The sequence below is a fragment of the Mesoplodon mirus genome (genome assembly GCF_964341445.2).
Source record: "Mesoplodon mirus genome assembly, chromosome: 5".
In the NCBI taxonomy this organism is placed as follows: domain Eukaryota; kingdom Metazoa; phylum Chordata; class Mammalia; order Artiodactyla; family Ziphiidae; genus Mesoplodon; species Mesoplodon mirus.
The window spans coordinates 79546757-79574160 of NC_138980.1; the positions used below are offsets into that span (position 1 = coordinate 79546757).

The following is a 27404-nucleotide window of genomic DNA, read 5'->3' on the forward strand; positions in this document are numbered from 1 at the left end:
ATGCTTGTGGTCATCTACTCTGAGCTCATCTCCACACACCCTGCTCTTTTCTGTCCTTAGGGAAAAAGGCTGAAAAGCACTGGTATAGTAGACCCATTTTTGAACAGGAAGTCTGGGGCCTGAATTCTCAGTTCTATTACTATCCACATGACTTATTCAACCTTGTAAGCTATCCTTTCTTGGCCTTGGTTTCCTGACTTATAAAATAGAGACAGTCTTACCTATTTCCCAGGATTTTCTGTGGATTAAATGAGATAATAGATGAAAAATGCCTAGCACTCAATAAAAATGTCATTCATTTCCTCATCTGTCTCATAAAAAAGAGGATGGGTGAAATACAAGCACTCTTGAGTTCTTTTCTGGCTCAAACAATAAAGAATAACAACAATGACAATTACAGCAGCTACCGTTATCAATACCTATTTACCAGATGACAGTTATATTTAATTAAATATGACAGTCCTATAACGTAGCCATTCTAAGAGAGAAGGATGTTTGTTTAGAGAGGTATATGACTTTCTCAAGGTCATAAATAAGTTACAAAGATAGAATTTGAACCAATCTGATCCAAAATAGGGGTTCTTTTTCATACAAGGTACTGCAAGAATGTACCAGATGCTGCGAAGAACAGTAGATGTTCCTGTTATTTTTATGTTACAGCCCTTCAACCAGGTTTGATCTCAAAGGAAAATGGATCACATCACTTTGATCCCTGAAAAGAGAGTCACCCCCACTCCTGGTAAAAAGAAAAGGGCCTGAATCCCTCCACAGGTGCACACACTCACATGAACATACATTTTGTAAAAATGCTTCACATATTCTGAAAGAGATCAACAAGGTCAGTGGGGAAGAGGAGGGGCTTATGTTAGTACTGCCAGCTTGAAGGACCAAAACTAAGCTTTCGATTTTCTTACATTTTAATTTAGAACTTTTGCGTTCATATTTAGGTTTATGAGATGGAGTTGTTCTACTGCCCCTCCAAGTTCCTGATGGGAAGACTATGAAGAATGAGGGGCTAATCTAAATTAGACACTAAAGAAAAAAAACTATTTTGCCAAAGAACTCTACCCATGAAACTTTTGAAGTTGGGGAGATAATTCAGAAGTGATAAATTGGGATTACTTTGGAAAAAAGAATTTAAGATCTTCCAAGATAGATGATGATATAAAAATGAGCCTAATTGGGCTTCCCTGGTGGCGCAGTGGTTGAGAGTCCGCCTGCCGATGCAGGGGACACGGGTTCGTGCCCTGGTCCGGGAGGATCCCACATGCCACGGAGTGGCTGGGCCTGTGAGCCATGGCCACTGAGCCTGTGCGTCTGGAGCCTGTGCTCCGCAACGGGAGAGGCCACAACAGTAAGAGGCCCGCGTACCACACAAAAAAAAGCCTAATTTCGTTTCTCAGCAGCAACACAAACACACAGCGATAAGGGGCTATAAATTTGGATTTTTGCAGAATGTAAGGCACGGAACACCCTTAAGAAGGAGTTTCACTCAATTGCTTCATGAGTATAAGTGACAACTAGATAACATTTGAAAAATAAAGCATGAATCACTTCTCTGTTTGAGCCTAGATGCAATGTGATACATGCCTTTAATTTTACTAGCATCTAAAAATACACACAGGCTGAGGAAAAGGTTCTGATTAAGGTTACACTTTAGGGTGCTTAGAAAATTCCCCTTCCTAGAGCAGATTGCTTGTTTGCTTTTAGTTCACATTGGATCATGCTGGACCAAGGTCTGTTGGCAGTGAGCAAATTCTGCCGCAGAGCTGAAGCCCACATCTCCTTGACGCCATCCTCAGTGGGTAAGGAATGTGCAAGTCACTATCATGGTTCTTATCTTCCCACCCCCTCTTTTCTCTTAGATTAGATACAGCACATGCAAAAGCAATCCCACATGTCCTTGTCTTTAAAAAGCCAGGTCACTCCTTTTAGCTTTTTTTGGTCAGTTCCTTCTTAGGTAGAGATAGGATTTTGAAACCATTGCTAGAATCATATTAGCTTGAAGTTACTTACTGGCTTTGTGAATTCCCCATCCTTTAACAAAGGCTAATTTTTTTAAAAAATTATTTATTTATTTTTTGGCTGTGTTGGGTCTTCATTGCTGCGTGTGGGCTTTCTCTAGTTGCGGTGAGCGTGGGCTACTCTTCATTGCGGTGCACGGGCTTCTCATTGTCGTGGCTTCTCTTGTTGTGGAGCATGGGCTGTAGGCATGCGGGCTTCAGTAGTTGCAGCACACGGGCTCAGTAGATGTGGCTCGCGGGCTCTAGAGCTCAGGCTCAGTAGTTGTGGCGCACGGGCTTAGTTACTCCATGGCATGTGGGATCTTCCTGGTCCAGGGCTCGAACCCGTGTCCTCTGCATTGGCAGGCGGATTCTTAACCACTGTGCCACCAGGGAAGTCCAAGGCTAATTCTTTGTTCACTACTGTTTTCAACCCCTGCTGCTTTGGTCAGAGGTGTTGGCTCTCTCTATTCCTGAGAATTGTCTTTATTCCATGGAATTGGAGATCAGTACTACCCAGTTCCCTTCCCCACTCCATGAACAAGTGCTTATAATCCAGAAATCTAGAAATATGGTGCAATACTATTCAACATTGCTTTGCATTATACTGATTCAAATAATACTGTGAATCTAAACTATGTTTATCTGAACATAACTCTATACAATAAAAATTACATGTTTGATGTTAGTCTGCTGACTCAAAACCAAAATAAAGAATTTCCATTATATTTGTTAAGTGGTATTTATTTATAAGACTGCCAGTGGCTTTAGGGAGAATATTTAAATAAAACATATCTACCAGTCAAAACAAAAGGAGTTTTTTTTTTTTTTTTTTCGTACGCGGGCCTCTCACTGTTGTGGCCTCTCCCGTTGCGGAGCACAGGCTCCGGATGCGCAGGCTCAGCGGCCATGGCTCACGGGCCCAGCCGCTCCGCGGCATATGGGATCCTCCCAGACCGGGGCACGAACCCGTATCCCCTGCATCGGCAGGCGGACTCTCAACCACTGCGCCACCAGGGAGGCCCACAAAAGGAGTTTTTAATCAGCAACTTCAAGAGTATAGAAGCTGCTTATTCATAATCACGAATCAGAATGATTAAGAACTCACTGAGGGCTTCCCTGGTGGCGCAGTGGTTGAGAATCCGCCTGCCGATGCAGGGGACACGGGTTTGTGCCCCAGTCCGGGAAGATCCCACATGCTGTGGAGCGGCTGGGCCCACGAGCCATTTGTCCGGAGCCTATGCTCCGCAACGGGAGAGGCCACAACAGTGAGAGGCCTGTGTACCACAAAAAAAACAAAAAACTCACCGAGGTCATGCAAACCCCAGGTGTTTCTCTGACACTTTGTTCTGGTGGCCTGACTGAACTGTGTGATGTGACATCACAGCTCAAAGGGAAAGAATGTCAGTGAGATGGAATTAGTTTTTCCCTTCTCATGCCAAAGTCCCAAGGGCCTCGTTTTAGAAGGCGGTGCCCTGGGAAAACTGCCAACTTCTTCAGGCTATTCTCCTTAATGGTTCAGGTATCATGGGCCTCTGCTCCCCAAAATCTGTGTTTAGTGAGAAGGAAAAGATGTCCGTGTTCAACGGGGATTGTGGGTATGTGACTCCCCCAGAGGCCTAAAATGCTCCAAATCCTGCTCATTTTGTGCTGGTGACAAAGTGAGCTCTAATAAGTATCTTATTTATAGGCCTGTTTGCCTAGATATCTGATGGTAACTGTGTGAATATGGTGTAAAATTCAAATTTCTTTAAAGAATTGTTTTGGGTTTAATGTATGTCTTTGAAACAAATTATGACACATTCTCCATATGAAGAACTTTAAGAGTGTACTGGTGACATCTTGGTAAAAAGGATTTAAGGTAGGATTGTGGGAGATATATATATATATAAGGAAATGAATGAGAGAGTGCTGTTTAGGGAAAAAGGGAAGTTCGTGTTATCTAGAGGCATTTAGAACCTGTAGTATTTGGAACTATAGTAAAGGAAACTTGGTATAAAGGAATAATAATGACACAAATATTTATAGACATTGCTACATTTAAAACAATTAATAGTCACAATATATAAGAAAATGCAGGATTAGCTTTCTTTTTGAAAAATTATACCAACCTTAGTGTCTTTTCCAAAGACCTTGGAATGAAAACAAATCCAGTTTTCTGATACAAAGAGCTTCCCTTGGTATAATATTTCTTTCTGTAGAGCACAGGTAAAACCTGGGAAAATATATACAGGTATAACATTATTTAGAATTTCCATTTAAAATGAAAATTGTGTATGTATGTTGGTGACTCAGAGATGGGCAGAGGTAATACACTCACATGCTCAAAAGATCTCTCACCTCTTTTTCAGTCATCTTTAGTGAAATAAAGCTATGGAGATTAGAGTTTGTTTTTTAATTCCAAGTCTTACAAACTTCAGTATAAACATCAAAATGGAAAGGCAAGGGGCTTCCCTGGTGGCGCAGTGGTTGAGAGTCCGCCTGCCGATGCAGGGGACACGGGTTCGTGCCCCGGTCCGGGAAGATCCCACATGCCACGGAGCGGCTGGGCCCGTGAGCCATGGCCGCTGAGCCTGTGCTCCGCAACGGGAGAGGCCACAACAGTGAGAGGCCCGCGTACCGCAAAAAAAAAAAAAAGGAAAGGCAAGTCTATCGTTGCAGATGAGGGGTCAAGAATGATGTTGCAAAAATCTCCTCTTTGGGAAGGTGTGTCATCCTTGTGCTAATGTTGGCACTGCTGCCCTTTCTTCCCTGGGATGGTCACTAATGACTCCTTTTGAAATAGATGGTCTCATTGTGGGGAGAGCACATGACCCACACCTTCCTGTTTGGAGATGGTGGGAGGAAGCCAGCATGCTGCCTTAGCATTTGTGTACTGAGGGAAGCTGGAATGGAACCCTGGGCGCCAGATGCGCTCAGCGGAGCGGAGCAGGTGCTGAACGTCGTGCTGGGCCAGGTGTTTAGGTGTGACCACTGAGCCCTGCACAGCACAGGGGTTGACATGTCTGTCCACCTAGGTCTGTGTTGTCTTCTTCTAGTGGCCTCTCTTGCTCTGGTCTTGTTATCTTAAAACAAAGCACTATCCAATCACAACACATTTCAGCAGTGAGTATGCAAGGCGAGGACATTCTGGAATCCCCTTGGATGGTTCCATATCACGTGGAGGAGGTCACTTTCCCATTCTGCTCCCTTATCTTTCAAGGTGCTGGGTGAAAGCTGAGTGAGGTCGGTGTTATTGTTACATCATGAGTTTCAGAAAGCTATTCCCCTTGGTGATTCAGTCCCCAGACTCTTTCTCCCCCCAAACCAATTAGCATCTTTTCAAAGTCAACCAAGTCAGAACTTACTTTGCCTCAGGGGTTCCTCAGTGGGGACATCCAGAAACAGCTTGTGGAAGTGCATGTTTGCCTTGTCCTACAAGGATGACAAAACACAGGCATCACCGCTCTTGTTCTTCTTCTCAAACATCACGAATTTTAACTTCAATGTAAATTATGTAACAAATCTCCCCACCCTTAATAGAGAATCTTAAGAGTTCATTCTCCCTGATCTTATAGTCTCCAACACAACCCTTCAGTGAAAAACAGTGGAAGGCAGGGCACAAAGGTTTCATTTTCCAACAAGATTAGTGACTTGCTGACTGGACATATATATATATATCTATAATCGTGAAGTAGCTGGTGATCAGCCTTCTGCAGAAGTGGCTGGACAAAGATGCCCCTAATAATAAATGAGATAAACTTCTAAGAAATCTCACCAGGTAGTGGATCCCAGGGCACTAAAGGTCCCAGTGAGTACTCTCAGAAGAGGGTAGTGGTTAAAAGCCCTGTATCAGATTACCCTGAGTTTAAGTTTTAGCTGCACCTCTTCTGTGGCATGTGATCCTGGCCTAGTTACTTAACCTCTCTGGGCCAGTTTTCTCTTCTGTGCCAGTAGCTGCCTCAGAGGGATGCGTAAGGCTTAAATGGGGTAATACATCTCCAGGACTGGCTACCCGGTTTGTCACTGTGACTGTTACTGTTGTGAAGGCATTTCCTTAACCAGTGTCAGGGGGAGGTGACAAGTAGGATTTCACACAAAATACTTAACTCTCCAGGGCGGTAGAAGGCCCAAGAATCTGAAATGCTGCAAATCACTTCATTTTCATCTGTTTCCAGTTGTGACAACAATGTATAGACAGCAATTTACAGTTTGTAAAATGCTTTCACAAAACACCACTCCCAAAAAAAAAAAAAAAAAAAAACCACCACTCCCAGCCCCACAGTAACCTGGGAACTGATGTCAGTTCAGGACCCTGTGCCTCAGGGATTCTGAGTGACTTAACTGGCTCCACACAGCTACTAAGAGGTAGGACTGGGTCCTCCATCCACAGGACCACTTTTCTTCAAAAGCCTCCTAGCAGGCAGAGTCTTATGAGTGGAACAGAGAGATACCACAAGTTGGCCCTTGATGATGCATTATCCAAACTAGGAGTAGTCTCAATGGCAGCAATGGCCCTACTATTGCCATAAAGAAGAGCTTCGGACAGGTCATGCGTATGACAGATGGTCCCCTCAAGTCAACTCGTTTATAGATGAACACCTCACATAAAGTAGGTTAGCTCATGCTGCTTCCTTGGAGTACATCTTGCATCCAGAAAGTTTCCTTGATTAAAGCTAGGTGTTCTATCAGGGCTTTGCTGAGATCTTTTTAATGGCTACAGTGAGCATTGGTTGCATGCTTGATTTAAAAATATCCTGGGCCATGGAGTCTTCAAAAATGTGAAATTAATAAAAATAAAATTTTTAAAAAGGTAGGGACTGATCTAAATTAAAGGTGACATGACAGATAAATGCAATGCATGGTTCAACTGGATTCTAGAGAGGGGGGAGCAAAAAATCGTTATAAAGGACATTCACTACTGGGACAATTGTAGAAATCGAAAATGGATTTTATATTAGTAATATTTTTGTGTCTTTACTATTTAGTTGAATTTCTTGGGTGGGCCAACAGTTTCTTGTTCTAGTTCTTAGGAGATACATATTCAAGTATTTTAGGAGTGAAGTGTCAAAAAGCCCCAAACTGTTGGCCCCAGTAAGTATGTCATACTCTATGACACAGAACTGGGCTTTGTTACCCATCTGGGTGTATCTTGAAGCAGACCCCAAATTGCTTCCAAAGAAGAATCATGACGCTGTTCCCAGGTTTTCCTCCTCTGTGTGCAGTTGGGAAGCCTTCTATTCACACAGGTGCCTTATCACACTCTTTAATTGTAGTGCAAAGATGTCACACCTCTCCTGGTCTCCGCTAATTATTAGACAAGCACATGACTCTCAGTAGTCACTGCCCCTCTGCATGTGCTGCATGGTCAGCTGTGAAATATAATGTTGATGAAAGCTCGCCCGAGGGAACTGCAGCCGGTCCTTTCTTCCTGATTCTCTAAAATCTGTGCCTACCTTAGTCCTGACCCTTGGGTTCCCTCTTCCTATTGGCTTCAATGCTTCTGTCGACCTCTGAGACAATACACATTTCATTCCCAAATTACCTGGCTGGAAGACGAGAACTTTTTCCTTTCAATCTTAGGGTCATTCTTGCTTTCTGTTTTACAGTCGTTCTTCTCACTTGCTAAAGAGGCACCATCAAAACTGGATTTCGACCTGAGGAAAGAAAATCCAAGAAGTCTGTAAGATGAATTTTTTACGCTACCATTAATTGTATACAGTGTAATACATCTTGATTATTATACCAGCTCACAAGAAAGCCTGACATTGATTTTTCTCTTCTAGACATCGATAATCCCTCAGGACTCTAAGGACATGGTGTTGGGAGACGGGGTGATTCCAGCAGGCGGGATCCCAAACTGAAGAAACTGTACCTTATGGAAGGGAGAAGTATTCATTGAGCTGTGAAAGTAATTATATCATCTCAAAAGTATTTTAAGCAGTATAAAGAGGAGTACTGGAGGCTGATTATTGAAACTGCAGCTATAGTTCAATCCAGAATTCTGTGAATACTTAACAAGTGTTAATTGAGTGAGGCGTGATGTTAAATGCCTCAGGGCACACAAGACAGTCCTTATCCTTAAGGAGCCTGTGCGCATATCAAGCATCTTTTTATTTTTATTTATTTATTTTTTTACATCTTTATTGGAGTATAATTGCTTTACAATGGTGTGTTAGTTTCTGCTTTATAACAAAGTGAGTCAGTTATACATATACATATGTTCCCATATCTCCTCCCTCTTGCGTCTCCCTCCCTCCCACCCTCCCTATCAAACATCTTTTTTAAAAGGCAGTACATGATGTAGCATCAAAACAATACATATCATAGGCGTTAGGAGGCGGTATAGAGACAGTTAAGTCCAACAGGAGGTAAGAGAAGACACCAGCAGGTCAGTGAGGGTTTAATACACTGGGCCTAACAGGATGAGCAGGAATTGGGTATGGGGAAAAGAGAGACAGAACATCCCAGAGTGGGAAAATAGAAGTGAAATCAGGATAAAAAAAGAACACGTTTGGAAGTCCTTCCTTTGTTCTCATAAGGGCAGAGGTCAGAGCTCCCGGATTTCTTTCCCAAGGTGATTCTAGTCCTGGCTCTTCATTTGAGTAGAATTTGCATCTTCAACCGTACAGCGAAACCCAGCCATTTCAAAGTGGAATGCATGCATGATTTTTAGAGGTATATACATGAAAAAATTTTGTGATACAATTATGTAGATTTTTTTCTGTTTATTGGGGGAAAAAAATGGCACATGAAATTCATGATTCCACGATAGGATTCTTTAGAATGAGGCTCAGTTAAAATAATGTTTGGTTCAAAGTGAATTTAAGAAGACTCTTAAGCAATTTGGGTGGCATATGGTGTGACAGAGGGACAGAAATGAAGTTAGAGAGACTTTGGACTCTGGCTTTCTCAGCTGTGAAGAGACTATGTGATGTCCCAGGCCTCTGCTGCCCACAACCGTTTTGAGTCCACAGTGCTCAAACCAGAGGCAAAATATCTCTCATCAATTCAAGGCACAGAGATTTGGATTCAGTTACTGGCCATTGAACCAATTCACAGATATAAATTTCTTTAGAATTCTAGGAATTACTTAAAAAAAAAAACTATGAGTAGACATTTGTACTCTACTTGAAAATAAAATTGTTTTTACAAATGTGAAATTACCTATTATTTATACTAGCCACTAATTTGAATTTATCACCTCTACTGATTCAAATTAATAAATGTTAATGGTACTGTCAAGGCAATGATCAGACCTTTTGAAGAACTATGGACTATAAGCAAATGTGACAAAAGGGCAGCTGTACCCTTGATGATTTCAAGAGGCACAAGCAGAAGGTCTTGTCTGCACAGCATTGGCTCTGAGGTAGGGGTGGGAGGCATGCTTATTTACATGCATTATTTCTTTGTGTCTTTTCAACTGTGTTAGTCTCACTTCATACAGATGACTATGAGCAGGACCTGAAACCTAGTGCAAAACATTTTTATTCAAAAATTCAGAATTGCCAGACAGTGAGAGCAGAGCCTTCAACCAAGCGCAGGACTCTCTGCAGCTACGCAGATAACACATTTGAGCTGGTGAAGCTGAACCAGCATGCCCTCATGATGTGTGTTATTCTCATCTGAAGCCTGGGGCAAGTGGAGTTACATGTGCAGTGCATTCAGAGCGCCTGCAGTAGCCAGCCAATAGTGGTGAAAGATACAAGAAACAGCAGGCTTGGTGCCTTTGTTTGGTGAGTGAGGCAGGATGCCCTGACAGGAAACAGCTATAGAAAGGACGGTTAAAAGTGAGATGCATCAAAACAGTCATGCAGAAAAGATGGAGACAGAATTGGGAGTGATAGTCAGAACAGTAAAATCTGGGGGCACAGTGAAGACTTATGCTTGGTCCTGAGTGAGGTATAGATTTGCAGAGAAGCCGTGGGCTGGGTAGCCAGGAAGGAAGGGAAAAGCAGGAGTTATTTAATCATCCTGTAGCAGAGGACAAAAGACGTAGAAGGTAGCAGTTCTGACAGTTCTAATATGGGGAGGAGAGCTATTACTCCTCCACTTGGTGTGGATAAATGGCCACAGTTACCTGTAATTGATCACTGACTTAACCATTCTCTTTTAAGGGCAGAAAAGCAACTTGAAGTTCCTACTTCTTCCTTCCATGTGAAAGAAAGCACATAATTGGTGCCCCTGAGAGTGACGGGGACCAGAGCTCCACATCTCAAACCGCCTGTCCCCTCACAGCCCCACGACCAAACTGAGCCCGGCTTCCAGCACCGGCCCCAGGAAATGGGCAGCCCAGGGAGATGTGCACACCTCGCCCGGGGATCCCAGGCAGGCTTTCCCTCTACTCTTTTCCGTGGCTGCCAGGAAAGTCAGCAGGTGTGCACACCCACAGGCCGAGCGGACAATCCAACTTGGGCGGCCTCATCAGCAACCCTGGCAGCCTTTCCAGGTGCTTCTAACTCCATGCCAGAGAGGGGCCCACCCCGGCTTTATCATGTAGCAGAATCAGTGCTTTCAGAAATTCTGCAGAAGGCTGGAGTGGGAAGGAGAAGAGAGGCTGGTGGGAAGAGCTGAGAAAGGAAGGCAGGTGCCAGTGCCTGGATATCAAGGAAAAACACCCCACTTCTTTCTCAGGGGTGTCATCTGCTTGTAGGAGATCTTCACTCTTCACCACCACCGTAAAACTAGAAGCACCAGCTCCTCCCAGCAACCCCTCCTCCCCGAAAGGCCAAAAGAACAGAGAGAGTCAAGGTGAGGACTCACCGCAGGGAAATGATTCTCTTCTGGTCTGCGGACTCGGCCTCGGTGGACAGAGCAGGGGACAGGGCTGCTGGTGACCTGCAGACCTTCTTTTTCTCCTCCACACCATTCTCAGCCTCTGAGCTGGAGAAAACACTTCACCTTAGATATCCAGAGTGGGGAGGAGGGAAAAATGATGACGTGACCTCGCTTTCTGGAGAGTGCAATGATCTTCAATGCCCGGGACTGGCTGAAGTCAACAAGGACAGCGGTGCCCTTTCCATCCCTCCATTCTACCCCCTCGGCTGGTGCCCCAGCGGGTGGAGCTCCGGGTCATGGCTGCTTCAGATACACGTGCAGGTTTATGTGCAGGTAAATGTCCGACCTTGAAGGGACTCGCCGGCTCCCGGGTATGCGACCCGTGGGCCCTGCACTTCTTGGCTCTGCCCAGCCCAGCGTGGAGGTGGAAGATCACCCAGAGGCTGGGAGGGCCCCTGACCTGTGCACGAGCTCACGTGCAGCCTCCTGCCAGCTGTGAGCCTTTCTGCTGGGTACTCCCACCCCGTTTGTTTGCACTTACATCACTTATCATCTTTTGTTGTAGTTATATAGGTCCTGGTTTGGGTACTTGCTAATTTCACCAAGCGCTTTTCTCAGCAATTACACTCTCTAATCCACACCACCACCCAGGCTAGGTGGGAATTATGACTCCCATTTCACAGACTAGGAATCTGAGGCTCTCACATAGTGAATTTCTTGCCCGAGTTTGCAGAACTAGTACCTGTCTGAGTTGGGATTCAAACTCAGGTCTGTCCATCCGGGAGGCCTTTGTGTACATGCCCATTCTCATATTTTCTTTCTTCGCATCCATCCACCCCCCAGCCACGCATCTATCCTCCGAGCCCTCTTACTAGCTCTTCAGTGTGGGAGCCCCAGGCTGGGGAGAAGAATCTCATTGATTTTTATACTGACCACGAGGTCTAGGATAGTGCTGGTATATAATCACACTCAGTAGGCTTTTGGAAAACTAGGTCTGACCTTGGTGAAAAAGGGAGAGGGGACAGTAAGTCAGAGGGTCAGCACGCTGGACCATTAACAGATGGAGGATGGCCAGTGCGGGGGACACAGGTGAGCTCCCTCAGTCTCGGGATCAGGGGAAACCACTTCAACACGGGAGGAGAGGAAGGAATGTGGCCAGGGAGAACACAAGGTGGTAGCATGGATCAGACCTTCTTTGGTGTCAGCCTGCACAGCAGAGGACTCACAAAACATACTTCTAGACTGTGAGAGCTCCACGGTGGCTGAGTGTAAAGGAAGACAGCATTGCTGTGACAGTTTAGCTAATTTTAATCCTAACTTACCACCCATTTGGTATCTTCACCAGCAAAAAACCTCGCAGGCAGGAAATGTTATTGGTTACTTGAACCTTTGTGGTTGCTTGCTTACCACTTTTCACAGCGCATGGAAATTCCAGCCCACATTGGGAGTCCTATTGTCGTGTCAAAATCAAGACCAGGTATGTCTGACAAGGTATCCAAGTAATAATCTCTACGAGTGGTTGATACTCTCATTCTGCATTTCTCTTTTTCTTGGTAGGTTAACATCTGAGGACATAGGCCCAACCTTCTATTTCTTCAGTTCTTTTCAAAGTACTTAAAGCACTTATGTACATTAAAAGGACTCAGTCCATAACTGAATTGCATTATGTGATAAAAGGTACATGGAAAGCCTTGAAACATTAAAATGAAAACATTGCTTTGGTTTAAAATAGAAGATGTATTTTAATATCAAGTTTAATTTATGGACTCCAAGAATTTTAGAACTGTTAAGGGCCCTTTGAGCACATCCCTGCCTTTTCCCTCTATCCCCCAAGACACACACATGACTCCTATTCTTCAAAAGCATAAGAAATTCACTCAAGTGAACTTATTTACAAAACAGAAACAGACTCACAGACATAGAAAATAAACTTACAGTTACCAAAGGGGATAGCAGTGGGGGCAGAGGGGTGGGTGGTGGAGATAAATTAGGAGTTTGGGATTAACAGATTCACACTAGTATACATAAAATAAACAACACGCACCTACTGTACAGCACAGGAAACTATGTTCGGTATCTTGTAATAACCTATAATGGAAAAGAATCTGAAAAAGCACACATATATGTGTGTGTGTATTATATATATATATATATCTCTGAATCACTTTGCTGTACACCTGAATCTAACACACCACTGTAAATTAACTATATTTCAAGAAAAAAAAAGTTATAAAAAAAAGTAAATCAGAAAATCTCTTCAAAAAGTTTCCATAGGAGCCTTCATAGAAATGGGATACGGTGAGGACTGAGCTAATAATGGGAGTGTGCTTAGCTTTAATATGGATTGATTAGATTTAACAGTGTTAAGTGGCACAACCTTGTAAAAGTGATACTACAATTTGCATTTATTTCTCATGGGCCTCTGGCTAGACTTTGGGGTTGGCTGGGATCAGAGCCAGTTTGTTCTTAAGTTGAATTCATTCTGATGCTTGACAATCCTCCACCCCCTTGTCCATTGGAGCCCTACTTCTAAAGGTCAGTATACCATCTACTTGACACCCAACTAACACCTAACACCTGCCTAACACCATACACAAAAATAAACTCAAAATGGATTAAAGCCCTAAATGGAAGACCAGACACTATAAAACTCTTATTAGAGGAAAACATAGGAAAAAGTCTTTGACATAAACCACAGCAAGATCTTTTTTTACCCCCCCCCAGAGTAATGAAAATAAAAACAAAACAAACAAATGGGACCTAATTAAACTTAAAAGCTTTTGCACAGCAAAGGAAACGATAAACAAGACAAAAAGACAACCCTCAGAATGGGAGAAAATAATTGCAAAGGAAGCAACAAAGGATTAATCTCCAAAATATACAAACAGCTCATGGAGCTCAGTATCAAAAAAACAAACAACCCAATCAAAAAATGGGCAGAAGACCTAAATAGACATCTCTCCAAGGAGGACATACAGATGGCCAAGGGGCACATGAAAGGATGCTCAATGTCACTAATTATTAGAGGAATGCATATCAAAACTACAGTGAGTTATCACCTCACAGCAGTCAGAATGGCCATCATCAAAAATCTACAAACAGGGCCTCCCTGGTGGCGCAGTGGTTGAGAGTCCGCCTGCCGATGCAGGGGATACGGGTTCGTGCCCCGGTCTGGGAGGATCCCATATGCCGCGGAGCGGCTGGGCCCGTGAGCCATGGCCGCTGGGCCTGCGCATCCGGAGCCTGTGCTCCGCAATGGGAGAGGCCACAACAGTGAGAGGCCCGCATACCGCAAAAAAAAAAAAAAAAAAAAAAAAAAAAAATCTACAAACAACAAATGCTGGAGAGGGTGTGGAGAAAATGGAACCCTTCTACACTGTTGGTGGGAATGTAAACTGATACAGCCACTATACAGGACAGTATGGAGGTTCCTTAAAAAAACTAAAAATAGAACTACCATATGACACAGCAACGCCCCTACTGGGCATATACCCTGAGAAAACCATAACTCAGAAGGACACATGTATCCCAGTGTTCACTGCAGCACTATTTACAATAGCCAAGACATGGAAATAACTTAAATGTCCACAGACAGATGAATGGATAAAGAAGATGTGGCACATATATACAATGGAATATTAACCATAAAAAGGAACGAAATTGGGTCATTTGTAGAGATGTGGATGGACCTACAGTCTGTCATACAGAGTGAAATAAGCCAGAAAGAGAAAAACAAATATCGTATATTAACGTGTATATGTGGAATCTAGAAAAATGGCACAGATGAACCTACTTGCAGGGCAGGAATAGAGATGTAGATGTAGAGAATGGACATGGGGACACAGGGTGGGAAGGTGAGGGTGGGCCGAATTGGGAGATTAGGATTGACATATATACACTACCATGCATAAAATAGATAGCTAGTGGATACATGCTATAAAGCACAGGAAGCTCAGCTCGGTGCTCTGTGATGACCTAGATGGGTGGGATGCGGGGGGGGGAGGGGGGCGGGAGGGGATATAGGTATGCATGTAGTTGATTCACTTAATTGTACAGCAGAAACTAACACAACATTATAAAGCAATTATACTCCAATTAAAAAAAAGAAGCTCTAAAGGAAAAAACAGGCATGCTTTTACATAAGTTACTGTCCTTGGTAGATTAAGAAGGTTAAAGGAAAATGGATATAACTTTTCTTGAATAAATTTGGCTTATTAGATTTTGATATTAAAAAAAAAGAGTAGGCTCTAAGGGAAGATTGTCAATATTCTGAGTGGCAAGAAAAGCCATGGTCATTTTGTCTTTGCACTTTAGACGTCGAAATCTTCCTGTGGAACATAGCCACACCTAGATAAATATGAGCTTTTTCTTCTATTAAAATTATTTCCAATGTCTATCAAAATAATTTCTGCTACAGAATGTTTCTGACCCATAGTAGCCTGTAAAGCATGTATTTGGACTAATATTTGCAAAAGTAAATAGGTTTTTCAAAACAACAAAAAAAAGTTTCCACAAACCAGTCAAGTAAATTGAATACAATAAACCAAAAAAAAAGAAAAAGAAATCCACTCAAATGAACTTATTTACAAAACAGAAACAGACTCACAGACAGAAAATAAACTTATGGTTACCAAAGGGGATAGCAGTGGGGGCAGAGGGGTGGGTGGTGGAGATAAATTAGGAGTTTGGGATTAACAGATTCACACTATATATAAAATAGATAAACAACACGGACCTACTGTATAGCACAGGGAACTATATTCAATATCTTATAATAACCTATAACGGAAAAGAATCTGAAAAAGTACATATATATATCTGAATCACTTTGCTGTACACCTGAAACAACACTGTAAATTAACTACTTCAAGGGAAAAAAATGGTTAAAAAAAAGTAAATCAGAAAATCTCTTCAACAAGTTTCCACAAACTAGTCAAGTAAATTGAAATACAATAAACCACAAAAGAAAAAGAAAAAGAAATCCACTCGAGTCCCTCTTTAAGTAGGGAGATGAAGTGTGTATGGAACTTCAATAATCCACCTCAGCATTCATTCAAATATTTACGGAATTCTATGCTATGCAGGGTCAGATTCAGACTTAGAGGCAGCATGGTAACTGTCCTGCACAGCACCCGTGAAGACTCAGAAAGAGCCATGCCCGGCCAGAAGCACTCATAAAAAGGTGCTGTCTGTCCGGATGTAGCCCTACTGACACAGAACTTGGCAGAGAAATGGTGCCCCTTGCTCTGGGCAGAAAGAGCCCAGCACCAAGGAGCAGAGGAAGCGAAGTGGCTGGATTTCAGCCCCTCCTTGCCCCGCCCTTCCTGGCCAGGCACTTGTGTGCAGTGCTGGGCACTCAGCCCTCACCAAGTGGGTGGTCCTGACGCAGCGCCCCTAGCTTAGCACTGACAAGATTACAGAGCCTGCCTCTATCTAGGTCAACCCACCCACGCAATGTCTTTCAATGACAGAGCATTCAGGTATGTGCAGATTAAAATGACTTTTCTTTTTTTTTTTACATCTTTACTGGAGTATAATTGCTTTACAATGGTGTGTTAGTTTCTGCTTTATAACAAAGTGAATCAGTTATACACATACATATGTTCCCATATCTCTTACGTCTTGCGTCTCCCTCCCTCCCGCCTTCCCTATGGTGGTCACAAAGCACCGAGCTGATCTCCCTGTGCTATGCGGCTGCTTCCCCCTAGCTATCTATTTTACGTTTGGTAGTGTATATATGTCCATGCCTCTCTCTCACTTTGTCACAGCTTACCCTTCCCCCTCCCCATATCCTCAAGTCCATTCTCTAGTAGGTCTGCGTCTTAATTCCCATCTTGCTCCTAGGTTCTTCATGACATTTTTTTTTCTTAGATTCCATATATATGTGTTAGTATACGGTATTTGTCTTTCTCTTTCTGACTTACTTTACTCTGTATGACAGACTCTAGGTCCACCCACCTCACTACAAATAACTCAATTTCATTTCTTTTTATGGCTGAGTAATATTCCATTGTATATATGTGCCACATCTTCTTTATCCATTCATCCAATGAGGTACAGAGTCTCCACTCTTCTCTTCCCTAGACTGGCTCCTGGTCTCCAGCACTGGTTCTGCCCTGGAAAGCCCTCCCCAGCGGGCACAAGCTCCACAGAGCCTCCCATCCCATCACCTCAGCTCTGCTGCTGCTGGTTCTATAACTCACTAGGCCCCTCATCAATTAATGATCCAACTACGAGAAGGAGGGAACTTCTGTTTTTTCCACAGCACTCAGCTCAGCATTTTGCTTAGTGTGGTCATGTATCAGTGTTGACTGATGTGGGATTAATTCTGCAGCATCCAAAACAGAAGTGAAATTCATCAATGGGCCAATTCAACTTTAGATTCTTGTTTACTCAAAGATGCTACGGAACTCAAGCAACTTAATTCCCAACACAGGCGAGATGATTCCTACACCCCTACCACGGAGGTCTTGTTGGCAACAAACTGAAACTGCTAGAATCCGAAGAGCAGAGACTCACCTGTGTTTGAGTGAGGAGAGCATAGGAGAAGAAACAGACAACTTTTGCAAGGCCTCTCAGTAACTTTAAAGTTACTGGCAGTGAAGCTGAACTCTCATTGACAAGGGAGATGAAATAACAGATCTCACTTAAGTCATTAAAATAAATCAGCTTGGGGGCTTCCCTGGTGGCGCAGTGGTTAAGAAACCGCCTGCCAATGCAGGGGACACGGGTTTGAGCCTTGGTCCGGGAAGATCCCACATGCCAGGAGCAACTAAGCCCATGAGCCACAACTACTGAGCCTGCGCTCTAGAGCCTGCGAGCCACAGCTACTGAGCCCGTGAGCCACAACTACTGAGCCCACACGCCTAGAGCCCGTGCTCCACAACAAGAGAAGCCAACGCAATGAGAAGTCCGTGCACTGCAACGAAGAGTAACCCCTGCTCGCCGCAGCTAGAGACAGCCTGCTCACAGCAACAAAGACCCAACGCAGCCAAAAATAAATAAGTAAAATAAATAAGTTTATTTTAAAAAATGAGTGACAGTTTTAAGGAAGCACAGAAGCAGCAGAAGATGCTGGGAACACGGGATCCACCTTCACTTGGCTTTGGCAGGTTATTTCTTCTCCTATCTCCAACCCAATGTAAGCATCAGTTATGGGCCCTGAAAGCTTCTAAGTAGGAATTTCAGAGCAGTGAGATAGACACACTTATACCAACCAAGCCTGACTTTACCAACTAGGCAACAGCATTTTTATTACTAGCTAGGAAGTGCTGGTTTCAACAAGACACTGCCACACACTGTTGCACCACAATCTATAAATAAAAAACAGGTTGGACGATCCCTATCAACAGTCCAATACTCCTCACTTCCTAGACCTCATTAGTCTGATGATGACTTGATTCAGATTTCACAATTTTTCAGAATTAGAATTCTTACATGGGGTCAACTATCAGTCCTCCTGAAAAGAGTCTGAGTTAGAGTAAACTCAACACTCCTCTGTTCTGTCATATCCATCTCCCAGGCCCTTTGCCTCTCCTGCTGAAGATGTGTTGTACTCAGGCATCATCACATGTAAGTGATAATTAGGTTCTATCTCAGGTGAGTGAATAAGCTGTATTTCAGGTAAATGCAAACAAGTGCCTCACTGTGGTGCAGTCCAGGAAGCTGTGCTCCTTCCTAGTTACAGTGATAAACCTGTGCTTGTCTACCTTCAAGTTAAATTAGTCTAAGCTTAGGCATAAAAAAGGTCACTAAACTCCTTTATGGTAGTACCAGTGAGATAGTTTTACACCCACTATCATTTAAAAAACTCCCTGATTATCATTACTCAAAACCACAGTCTTGACCAACAAAGGTTAAGAAGTGACTTGAAGATAGGATATGTTTCACCAGAGGATCCCCAGAAGATAAAATCCTAGAAATGGGATGGAAACCCTGTACTGAAAACTAGGCTGCACCTGGACTCGCCAAGATCTGTAGCCTGAAAGACTCTTGTTTTTGGTGTGCTGCCCACTTGGTGGCTCCCTGGCTGGCAGGCAAGGGTGGCAATACTTGGGAAGCTGACAGATGGGCTATAGGGACAGAGGAGGACTCTGGGGGCTGCTGGGCAGCAGCCATAGTAGAAACAGAGACAACATAGTCACCAAAAGCAGGAAGCAGAATGGGGTGCAAAAGGTGCAGGAATTGGTGATAGAGACCAGGACCTCTCCAAGACCCCTAAGCCTCTCCAACTGCAAAGTCAACTCAGTCTCCCAACTAGATTTTTCTAAATCAGGAAGAACAGTCTTTCATTTACAATTCTGATATAAGTGTATCTTTGGAAACTTTACATTGTATTTATTGATCTACATATTTATTTCTGAATAGGTACTAGAAGCACAACAACACAATTCAAAAGTTACAAACGGAAAAACAAATCTCCCTTCTACCCACCCCTGTTTTATGCTGGCCCTGTTTCTCTCCAGAGGCACCTACTGTTCCCAGCTCCTGTGTGTACTTCCAGGGAGTCTGAATGCATATGAGTGTATTTTTTAAGCACAAGTGATAGCATGTTATTCTAGACACCCCCTGCCCCCTTTTTTGAAACTAACTTGGTGCTCTTTCCCTATTAGTATCCATAGAGCTTCCTCGTTCTTTTTAATGACTGCATAGAGTTCCACTGTAATGGCTTACATAATTTAACCAGTTCCTTATTGATCGGCATTTAGGTGATTTCAGTCTTATCACAAATATAGACAACACTGCAAAGAATGTCCTTATGTGACATATGTCCTTATGTTTTATTATGTGTGAATATATCCCTAGGATAACTTCCTGGAAATGGAACTGCTGTGTTAAAATGTACACAAATTAAAGAAAAATTTATAGTAATTGCCAAATTGCCTTTAGTAAAAGGTTTTGTGACCCACACCCATAATATGTAGCAGTGTTTACACATTCTTACTAAAGTGTTACACTTAAAAAACAATTCAGGGACTCCCCTGGTGGTCCAGTGGTAAAGAATCCACCTTCCAATGCAGGGGACATGGATTCGATCCCTGGTCGGGGAACTAAGATCCCACATCTTGTGGGGCAACTAAGCCCGCGCGCCACAACTACTGAGCTCGCGCACCTCAACTAGAGAGCCCATGCGCTCTGGAGCCTGTGCACCACAACTAGAAAGAGAAAACCCGCACGCCACAACTAGAGAGAAGCCCACGCACTGCAACTAAAGAGAAACCCGAGCAGACGGCGAGCCGTAATGAAAAAGATCCTGTGTGCGGCGACTAAGTCCCAGTGCAGCAAAAAATAAGTAAATAAATAAAAGGAAAAAGTAAATGAAATAAATATTTTTTAAAACCCCAAAAAACAATTCAGAGTGCTTAGCAGAGTACCTAGCACATAGAATAACAATTTAACCAATGATTAGTGTTAAACTTTTTGATCTCTACAAATCTAAGAGGTAAAAAAAAAGTCCCATTATAGTTTTGATTTACATCTCTCTCCTGATGAGTAAGGTTGAGTGTATTTTCATATATTTAAGAGTGTTTTTTATTTCCTGTTTTGTAAATTAGCTGTTTGTATGTACATTTTGCCAATTTTTCTAATGGGTTGCTGATTGAAACATTTAGGGAAAACAATTCTTATAACTGCATCACCAATTCTTGGCAATATCTTAGAATTGACTTTTTAAATAAACATTTAGAAAAGTTAAATGGATATTAGGGCCTAGCGTAATGTTAAAATAAAATGTTAATGACAAATTAAGTTTCTCTTTTTTCTTGATAGGCTTACTGGCAGATTTTTAAAAAAAGGAATGCCGAAAACACAGTATTCTTTGGTTTTGTCAAAACCTGTGATGAAAACCCAACAGGCTTCCCAGTCCAGGATGGAGAACAGGAGCACAGATGTTTGCCTCTCCTTTCCAAGGCCTGTTAAGATGAGGATTTATAAAAGAAGTAGTAATCCTGCTTACAATTATGGTGGGAAACCATCAACAGAAGAGTAATTTCCCCAAATTTCTGAAAAATGGAAAGTAGAAAGTAAAGTAAATATTAACTCATGCAGCAAAGCAGAGAAAGCTGTATTTCAGAATTTGGGTATAAGTGGAAGATAAAGAGAATACTGATCTGTTTGACAGAGTCCAATAAGGTGCTATAGGAGGAGGATGTAAGAAGTTGCTGAAAACATCAGACTAAATTAAAGGTGTGTGTGTGAGAAATTTCTGCCCACCTCTCACCTTGCCCACACCCCCATCCTCAAGACACAAATGGCAGACAGTCAGCTACTTAGCTTGTGAGGAAAACATATCAGAAGGGTTGTCAATTAAAAAACTGAATAAGTTAGCTGCAGAAAATCAGGGTACCTAAGAAGGGGGCTGGAACGCCAGAGTAAATCCCTTCTCTTCCTTCCATTTTGAATAAAGTGGTCCCAAGCTAAGTACCAACTCCCTATTCATATTCTTCCAAAACTACTCTAATCCCTTATTTTTTCCCTCTAGTCCCTCATTCTTAAATATGAAATGACAGCAAAGGATTGCCAGACCCCTTGAAGAAAATCTGAAGTCTTAAAGAAAAGACCAAGATAAGCTAACAAGAAAGTAAAACCCTTAGAAAATTGACTTCAGAAAACAGAAGAAAACAAACAAGCAAACAAGAAAAACAAAACCCCCAAACCTTCTAATTAATATCTTCAGAAAGAAGATAGAACTCCTAAAACAGATCACAATATTATGGAAAAGGAAACCTTCCTTGACTCCTCAGTTCTCTCAGAGTCCGAATCCCTAATAGCCTACAAGGCACTTCGTGACCTGCCCTGTCTGCCCCACCTCATCTCTCTGACCCCCTTTTCTCACTCCACGCTCCCACAAGAAAATCTGTGCACTGGCTATTCCCTCTGCCTGGAACGCTGTTGCCCCCATGAAGCCATGTGGCTCTCTCCCTCTTTTCCTTCAAGTCTTTACTTAAGTATTACCTTCTCAACGAGACCTATTTATTTAATCAAAGGGTTGGAAAATAGCATCAAGATACAGAAATTCAAAAGAGAGAAAAAGTAAGAGGGAAACACAAGACATGTTTACGCCAGGCACTTTTTTTTTTAAACATCTTTATTGGAGTATAATTGCTTTACAATGGTGTGTTGGTTTCTACTTTATAACAAAGTGAATCAGTTATACATATACATATGTTCCCATATCTCTTCCCTCTTGCATCTCCCTCCCTTCTACCCTCCCTATCCCACCCCTCTAGGTGGTCACAAACCACCATAAGCCAGGCACTTTTATATCAAATGAGTAGGAATTCTAAACAGGAAAAAAAGGAGAAGTTATTATTAAAGAAAACATAGGAGTGGTAAAAAGGTGAAAGAAGGGCAGAGGTTACTAATTTCTTATTCTAAAAAGTTGGGAGTCAAATTAACTTAACAAGAGATTTAGGTCAACGTGTTATTTAAAGAGGCAAATGTATGAAAATAGGAAGGAGAAAGAGTGATATGCCTATTTAAAATAGGGAGGAGGAAGAGAGGGAAGCAGGGCGTTAGTGTAAGTGAGTTGACTCTTATGTTCCATTAAAACAGGAAGTTGAGACAGAAAGTTTAGAATTAGCAAGAAAGAGCAGGATGCATACATTTTTATAGATAATGAAGTACCACTACAACTAAAATCAGGCATAGTTAAAAGCTATTGGGGACGGCAGGTGAAAAACCTAGCGTTTTGTTTTTTTTCTGGAGTAAAGCAGCAGAAAGAAGCAAATTAAATTGTTGTGAAGTTTGATTCCTAATGAGAAAGGGCTGCTTTTAGACTTCATTTGGTTGGCAGTAGGGATTAATTGAAGATTTTTAGACAGAAGGAATGAAATGATGAGGATGAGATATTATTCAGTGTCCACCTCTTCCTGTACCTACATCACGAGAGGCCTGATGAGATATGTGCTCCTGGAGGGTTACACTCGCATCAGTGTATAAGAATGGGGATGGGCTGGGATGGAGACTAGAGACAGAAAATGCAGAGGCAGATGTGGGAAGGAGTTTGAAGGCAAGAAGCAGACAGGGCACTGGAGAGATAATCCCGAGATAACACCAGAATGGGTGGGAGAGCAAGCATTGGAGAGCAACATCCAAGATAACCCAAAGGTTATCTGGGGAATGGAGATTAGCACCACCATGAATAGTTACAGGGAACACAAGAGGAAATGTAGTTTGTTGGGAGGGACTTTGCAAATCTAGTTTGAGATATAATAGACATATATTGTTAGCAGGTAAAAAACTGTATTTGAAAACCAAAAGAGCCCAAAGAATAACAACAAAAATATACTGTCCTTGCAGAGGAAGGGCTCTGCCAGTTGGAAACGATTTCTGTTGAGTCCCAAGACATTGCCATAGCAGAGAGCAGTGCCTAAATCTCAGCTGCAATACCAGGGCTGGAGGAATGGCTTAGCACAGCCATCAGTGGCCCCAATATTCCCCTTTAACCTGGTCCCACGAACAATCATGTGATTCATTTCTACCTTCTTTATATCAACTCCCAATTCTGTTTTCCTAAATCATTGTTTTTCCTTCAAAGCCTAAGGCAACTCACGTAACTCCAAAGAGTATTCAAATATCAGGATTCTGATTCTGAAGGGACAGAATCCCAACTCAAACTGGTTTATGTTTTTTTTTTCTTTTTCTTTCTTTCTTTTTTTTTTTTAATAAAAACCACCCACAAGGGCTTCTGTCACTGCTTTAAGATGAAGTCAACAGCAGAGAACAGCTGCAGCTGCAGACGTGTCCCCTCAACATCGGGAACATTCAGCAGTGGTCTCCAGGGTCTCCCTCTCCAAGTCCTCTGGGACAATCAATGCCCCAATTCATCCTCTTAAGACACTGCCTCCATTATGTCATGTCCCTGCTCCAGAACCAACAATGGCTTTCTATTGAGCATCACAGTGAGGTATCTGGTTATGAGTCAAGACCCTCCAGAGTTTTGCAGTCTCCCTCTACTTTCTAAAAAGAGTTCTCCATTCCAGCCATGTTGGTCTTCTCACCATAGCCTCACTTACATCGTGTTTCATTTTTCTGTGTGCCTTTTGGCCTCTCTAGCCTGGATTATCCTCTCTGTGCCTTTTTAAAAAAAAATTTATTTATGTATGTATGTATGTATGTATGTATGTTTGTTTGATTGATTGATTGATTTATGGCTGTGTTGGGTCTTCGTTTCTGTGCATGGGCCTTCTCTAGTTGCAGCAAGTGGGGGCCACTCTTCATTGTGGTGCGCGGGCCTCTCACTGTCGCGGCCTCTCTTGTTGTGGAGCACAAGCTCCAGACACGCAGGCTCAGTAGTTGTGGCTCACAGGTCTAGTTGCTCCGCGGCGTATGGGATCTTCCCAGACCAGGGCTCTAACCCGTGTCCCCTGCATTGGCAGGCAGATTCTCAACCACTGCGCCACCAGGGAAGCCCCTGTGCCTTCTTAACTACCCACAACTATCCATCGTTCCATGCCCAGGACATGTCCAGTTATACACCCTCTTGATACCAGCCCCCATCTCTTTACTTCCAATGTCTGGATATAAGAAATTATGCAATTAATACTTATTGACTGGACAATTTTGAGTATATATGGGGTTCAGAACAATAATCAGCATTTGAAAAAGGGCTTGGGCTAAAATTTTATCTCAAGACCTATGTAGTAAACTCCTTCCCAAGTGTGATTTACAAGTCCTATTGGAAGAGGGCCATGCTGAAGGTAGAAGAGGGGGGAAAGGTCGTCTTTCCACCTTCCCTTTCACTGAATCAGCACTGTGTGCATACTTATCTTTCAAACTGACCATTAGTTAGGTGAGTAATAATTTGAAACTATATGGAAACTTGAATAGACTGTCTTCATTGCTGGAAGAAACAACAGTCGTAAGCAAAATCGTAATCAAACTAAATAACTTCTCAGTAGTGGTATTTTGAGGCCAAGCACAATTGGAAAACAACAAAGGAAAATGACAAGAAAATGCATCAAGGAGACAGCAATGGACTTTTCCAATTTCCAGGAAAGGTAGATTGACACTGCTGATAGTTCCATTTTGTTATTTACACCCTCAGCATGTAAATAGGATTTTGTATAATGCATTGCTCAGTACGAACAAAGTTTCTAAAAATATATATCTCCTTCAAGCTAGTAATTTTCTCAGGGGCAAGGCCTTTAAATATTTTTTGTATTTCTATCTCTACACCTTTTTTGAAGGTGTTCTTCCACCAGCAACTGCTGAATGTCATAATAAGCCGCCTTTCATACCTAAGATACATTAGAGGAGATCTAATTCAGGCTTTTGGCCAAAAGGAAGTGTTTGGGAAAGACCTAGATTTTAAAAGTGTAACGAGGGACTTCCCTGGTGGTCCAGTGGGTAAGACTCTGCACTCCTGATGCAGGGGGACTGGGTTCGATCCCTGATTGGGGAACTAGATCCCATGTGCACACCGCAACTAAGATGCCTGCATGTCACAACTAAGAGCTGGTGCAGCCTAAATAAATAAATAAATAAATATTTTAAAAATAATAAAAATAAAAAAAGTGTAATGAGAAACTTACCAAAACAGAAAGATAAGAATGCAAAAGGCTGGGGCATGAAATCCAGGAAAAAAGTTTTTTAAGAGGAAGTACAATATTAACAATATCGTCAGCTATTATGGCAAATATTCAAAATACCATAAAACATCAAATAAGACTGAAAGGTACCTCGGGTACTATAGATTAAGCACACACATAAAAAACAAAACCCACTGTCAAAACAACCTCATTAAAACCCAGAATAAAAAAATGTTAGGACCTCTAATTTTGGGTTTTTCAGAAGTAAGTGGAATCCATCACCGAAATGATCAGTTTGGAGCCCCATTTTAAAGGAACAGAGGATCAAGAATAGCACAAAATTGGGAGGATGAGGATTTCAGGCAAAAGTCATAGAAAACTTTACAGTATGCAAAGGAGAAAAAAAAGAACAAGTAACTTGTATATCAGGATTGCCAATAAGAAGGTATTTGTAGTATAAGAACCTGGGAAGTGAGTAGGAATACAAGGAACTGAGTATCTGAGGTGCTGTCCTTACAGCTGGAGGGATGAGGGTGAGGCTGAGCAGAGAAGTTCTGAGTCCTGAAATGAGGCTCAGCTTTATGAAAATGCTACTCCTGAGAAAATTGTTGTGTATTTTCTTTTTTTCTTTATAAATTTATTTATTTATATTTTTTAATTTTTGGCTGCATTGGGTTGTCTTTGCTGCACGCAGGCTTTCTCTAGTTGTGGCGAGCGGGAGCTACTCTTTGTTGCAGTGCACGGGCTTCTCACTGCGGTGGCTTCTTGTTGCAGAGCACGGGCTATAGGCGCATGGACTTCAGCAGTTGTGGCACGAAGGCTTCAGTAGTTGTGGCTCGTGGGTTCTAGAGCGCAGGCTCAGTAGTTGTGGCGCACGGGCTTAGTTGCTCCATGGCAGGTGGGATCTTCCCGGACCAGGGCTTGAACCTGTATCCCCTGTATTGGCAGCGGATTCTTAACCACTCCGCCACCAGGGAAGTCTGTTGTGTATTTTCTGATAGAGGGGTACTGGAAGAGAGTCATGTCAGGGGGACCCAACTTAGAGGTACTCTTCCAGGAAAAAGAAGGAATGAGGACCCTTTTCCTTTTCCTTTTCCAGCAAAAGGAAAAGGAAGGAGGGAGAGACACCCCAAAGGGAGACAGTCCTAGTAAACTTCATGGACAGAACAGTCGTTTATCTTCATAGAAATTCCTCTTGAGTTAGACTTCCTTTCTCTTGTTACCATACCTACGATAATAACTTTTACTTGGAGAGAGAGACAGAATGTATCATGTCAGAAATAGATGTATTTAGCCAGAAGGGAATATTTTACCTATAAATAGCACAGTAATGTTTAAGGTTAAAGAAAACAGTAAAAATACCCAAGGCCATCAGAGCCGACTTGGGAAGAGAGAAATGTTTGCTTCTGTTTTGAGGAGCCCTGGTCCCCGTGGAGACGAGCTGCGCTACTTTGGCCCTTAGCTGTTGCAGGAGGCGTTTGGACTTGACGCACTGGAGATATGAGCTGTCTCCCACCACCCTGGCTGCCATCTGTGATGACTTAAGTGCTTTCTTTCCTCTATACCCTTCATTTCCTGGAACTCTGTCTTTGTGTTCCATGTGGGGGGAAAAAAAGATCAAATGCCAGAGAGACGAAAGACCGAGGTACGTAGGCACTGCAGCAGAGTTAAAAGTTTCCACAAGAGTCCAGAATAGCATCAGGGAGCCATCCAGAAACCCGTGTCTCCTTTGTTTTCCCCACACAAACTTGGCAGTACCATTTCCTGACTCTCCTGTACTCTGATCTCACGGCTCAGAATTGCATGTGTATGAGGACAGCTCAGGATGTGCTGTGTAGGAATTTCCCAGAGGTCAGCTTCACACCTTATGCCACATCATCCCCAGTGATCAAAATGGACATGGAATCTCACGGATGTTATTAGCACACATGAAAATTCTCTTTGCTTGAACGCTAAGAGTAATATTATTGAAACTCAGGATTTCCTTTCTAATGAAAAATTAATGGGACTCAATTTCTAAAGAAGAGAGATACTATCACTTTTTTTTAATGGGATAACTCTACATTAGAGAAAACAATTTTCTGTAAAAGGCTTTGGTTTAACCAAAACACTT

At 42.6% G+C, this 27404-nt stretch overlaps 1 protein-coding gene across 5 annotated transcripts in view; it reads right to left on the bottom strand.

The window, feature by feature from the left end:
- Positions 1 to 27404, bottom strand: part of GRAMD2B (GRAM domain containing 2B) — a 119877-nt gene that overhangs the window by 14443 nt on the left and 78030 nt on the right. For 3 of the 5 annotated variants that reach the window (XM_082623115.1, XM_082623113.1, XM_082623114.1), the window contains 4 exons: positions 10746 to 10865; positions 7528 to 7639; positions 5351 to 5417; positions 4115 to 4218 (listed from right to left, as the gene is read on the bottom strand). In XM_082623115.1, coding sequence (XP_082479241.1) covers positions 4115 to 4218; positions 5351 to 5417; positions 7528 to 7639; positions 10746 to 10865 — 403 coding nt within the window. Of the gene's footprint in view, positions 1 to 4114; positions 4219 to 5350; positions 5418 to 7527; positions 7640 to 7728; positions 7788 to 9867; positions 9911 to 10745; positions 10866 to 27404 lie in introns of those variants that run through there. The other 2 variants (XM_082623117.1, XM_082623116.1) reach the window with 2 other exon arrangements.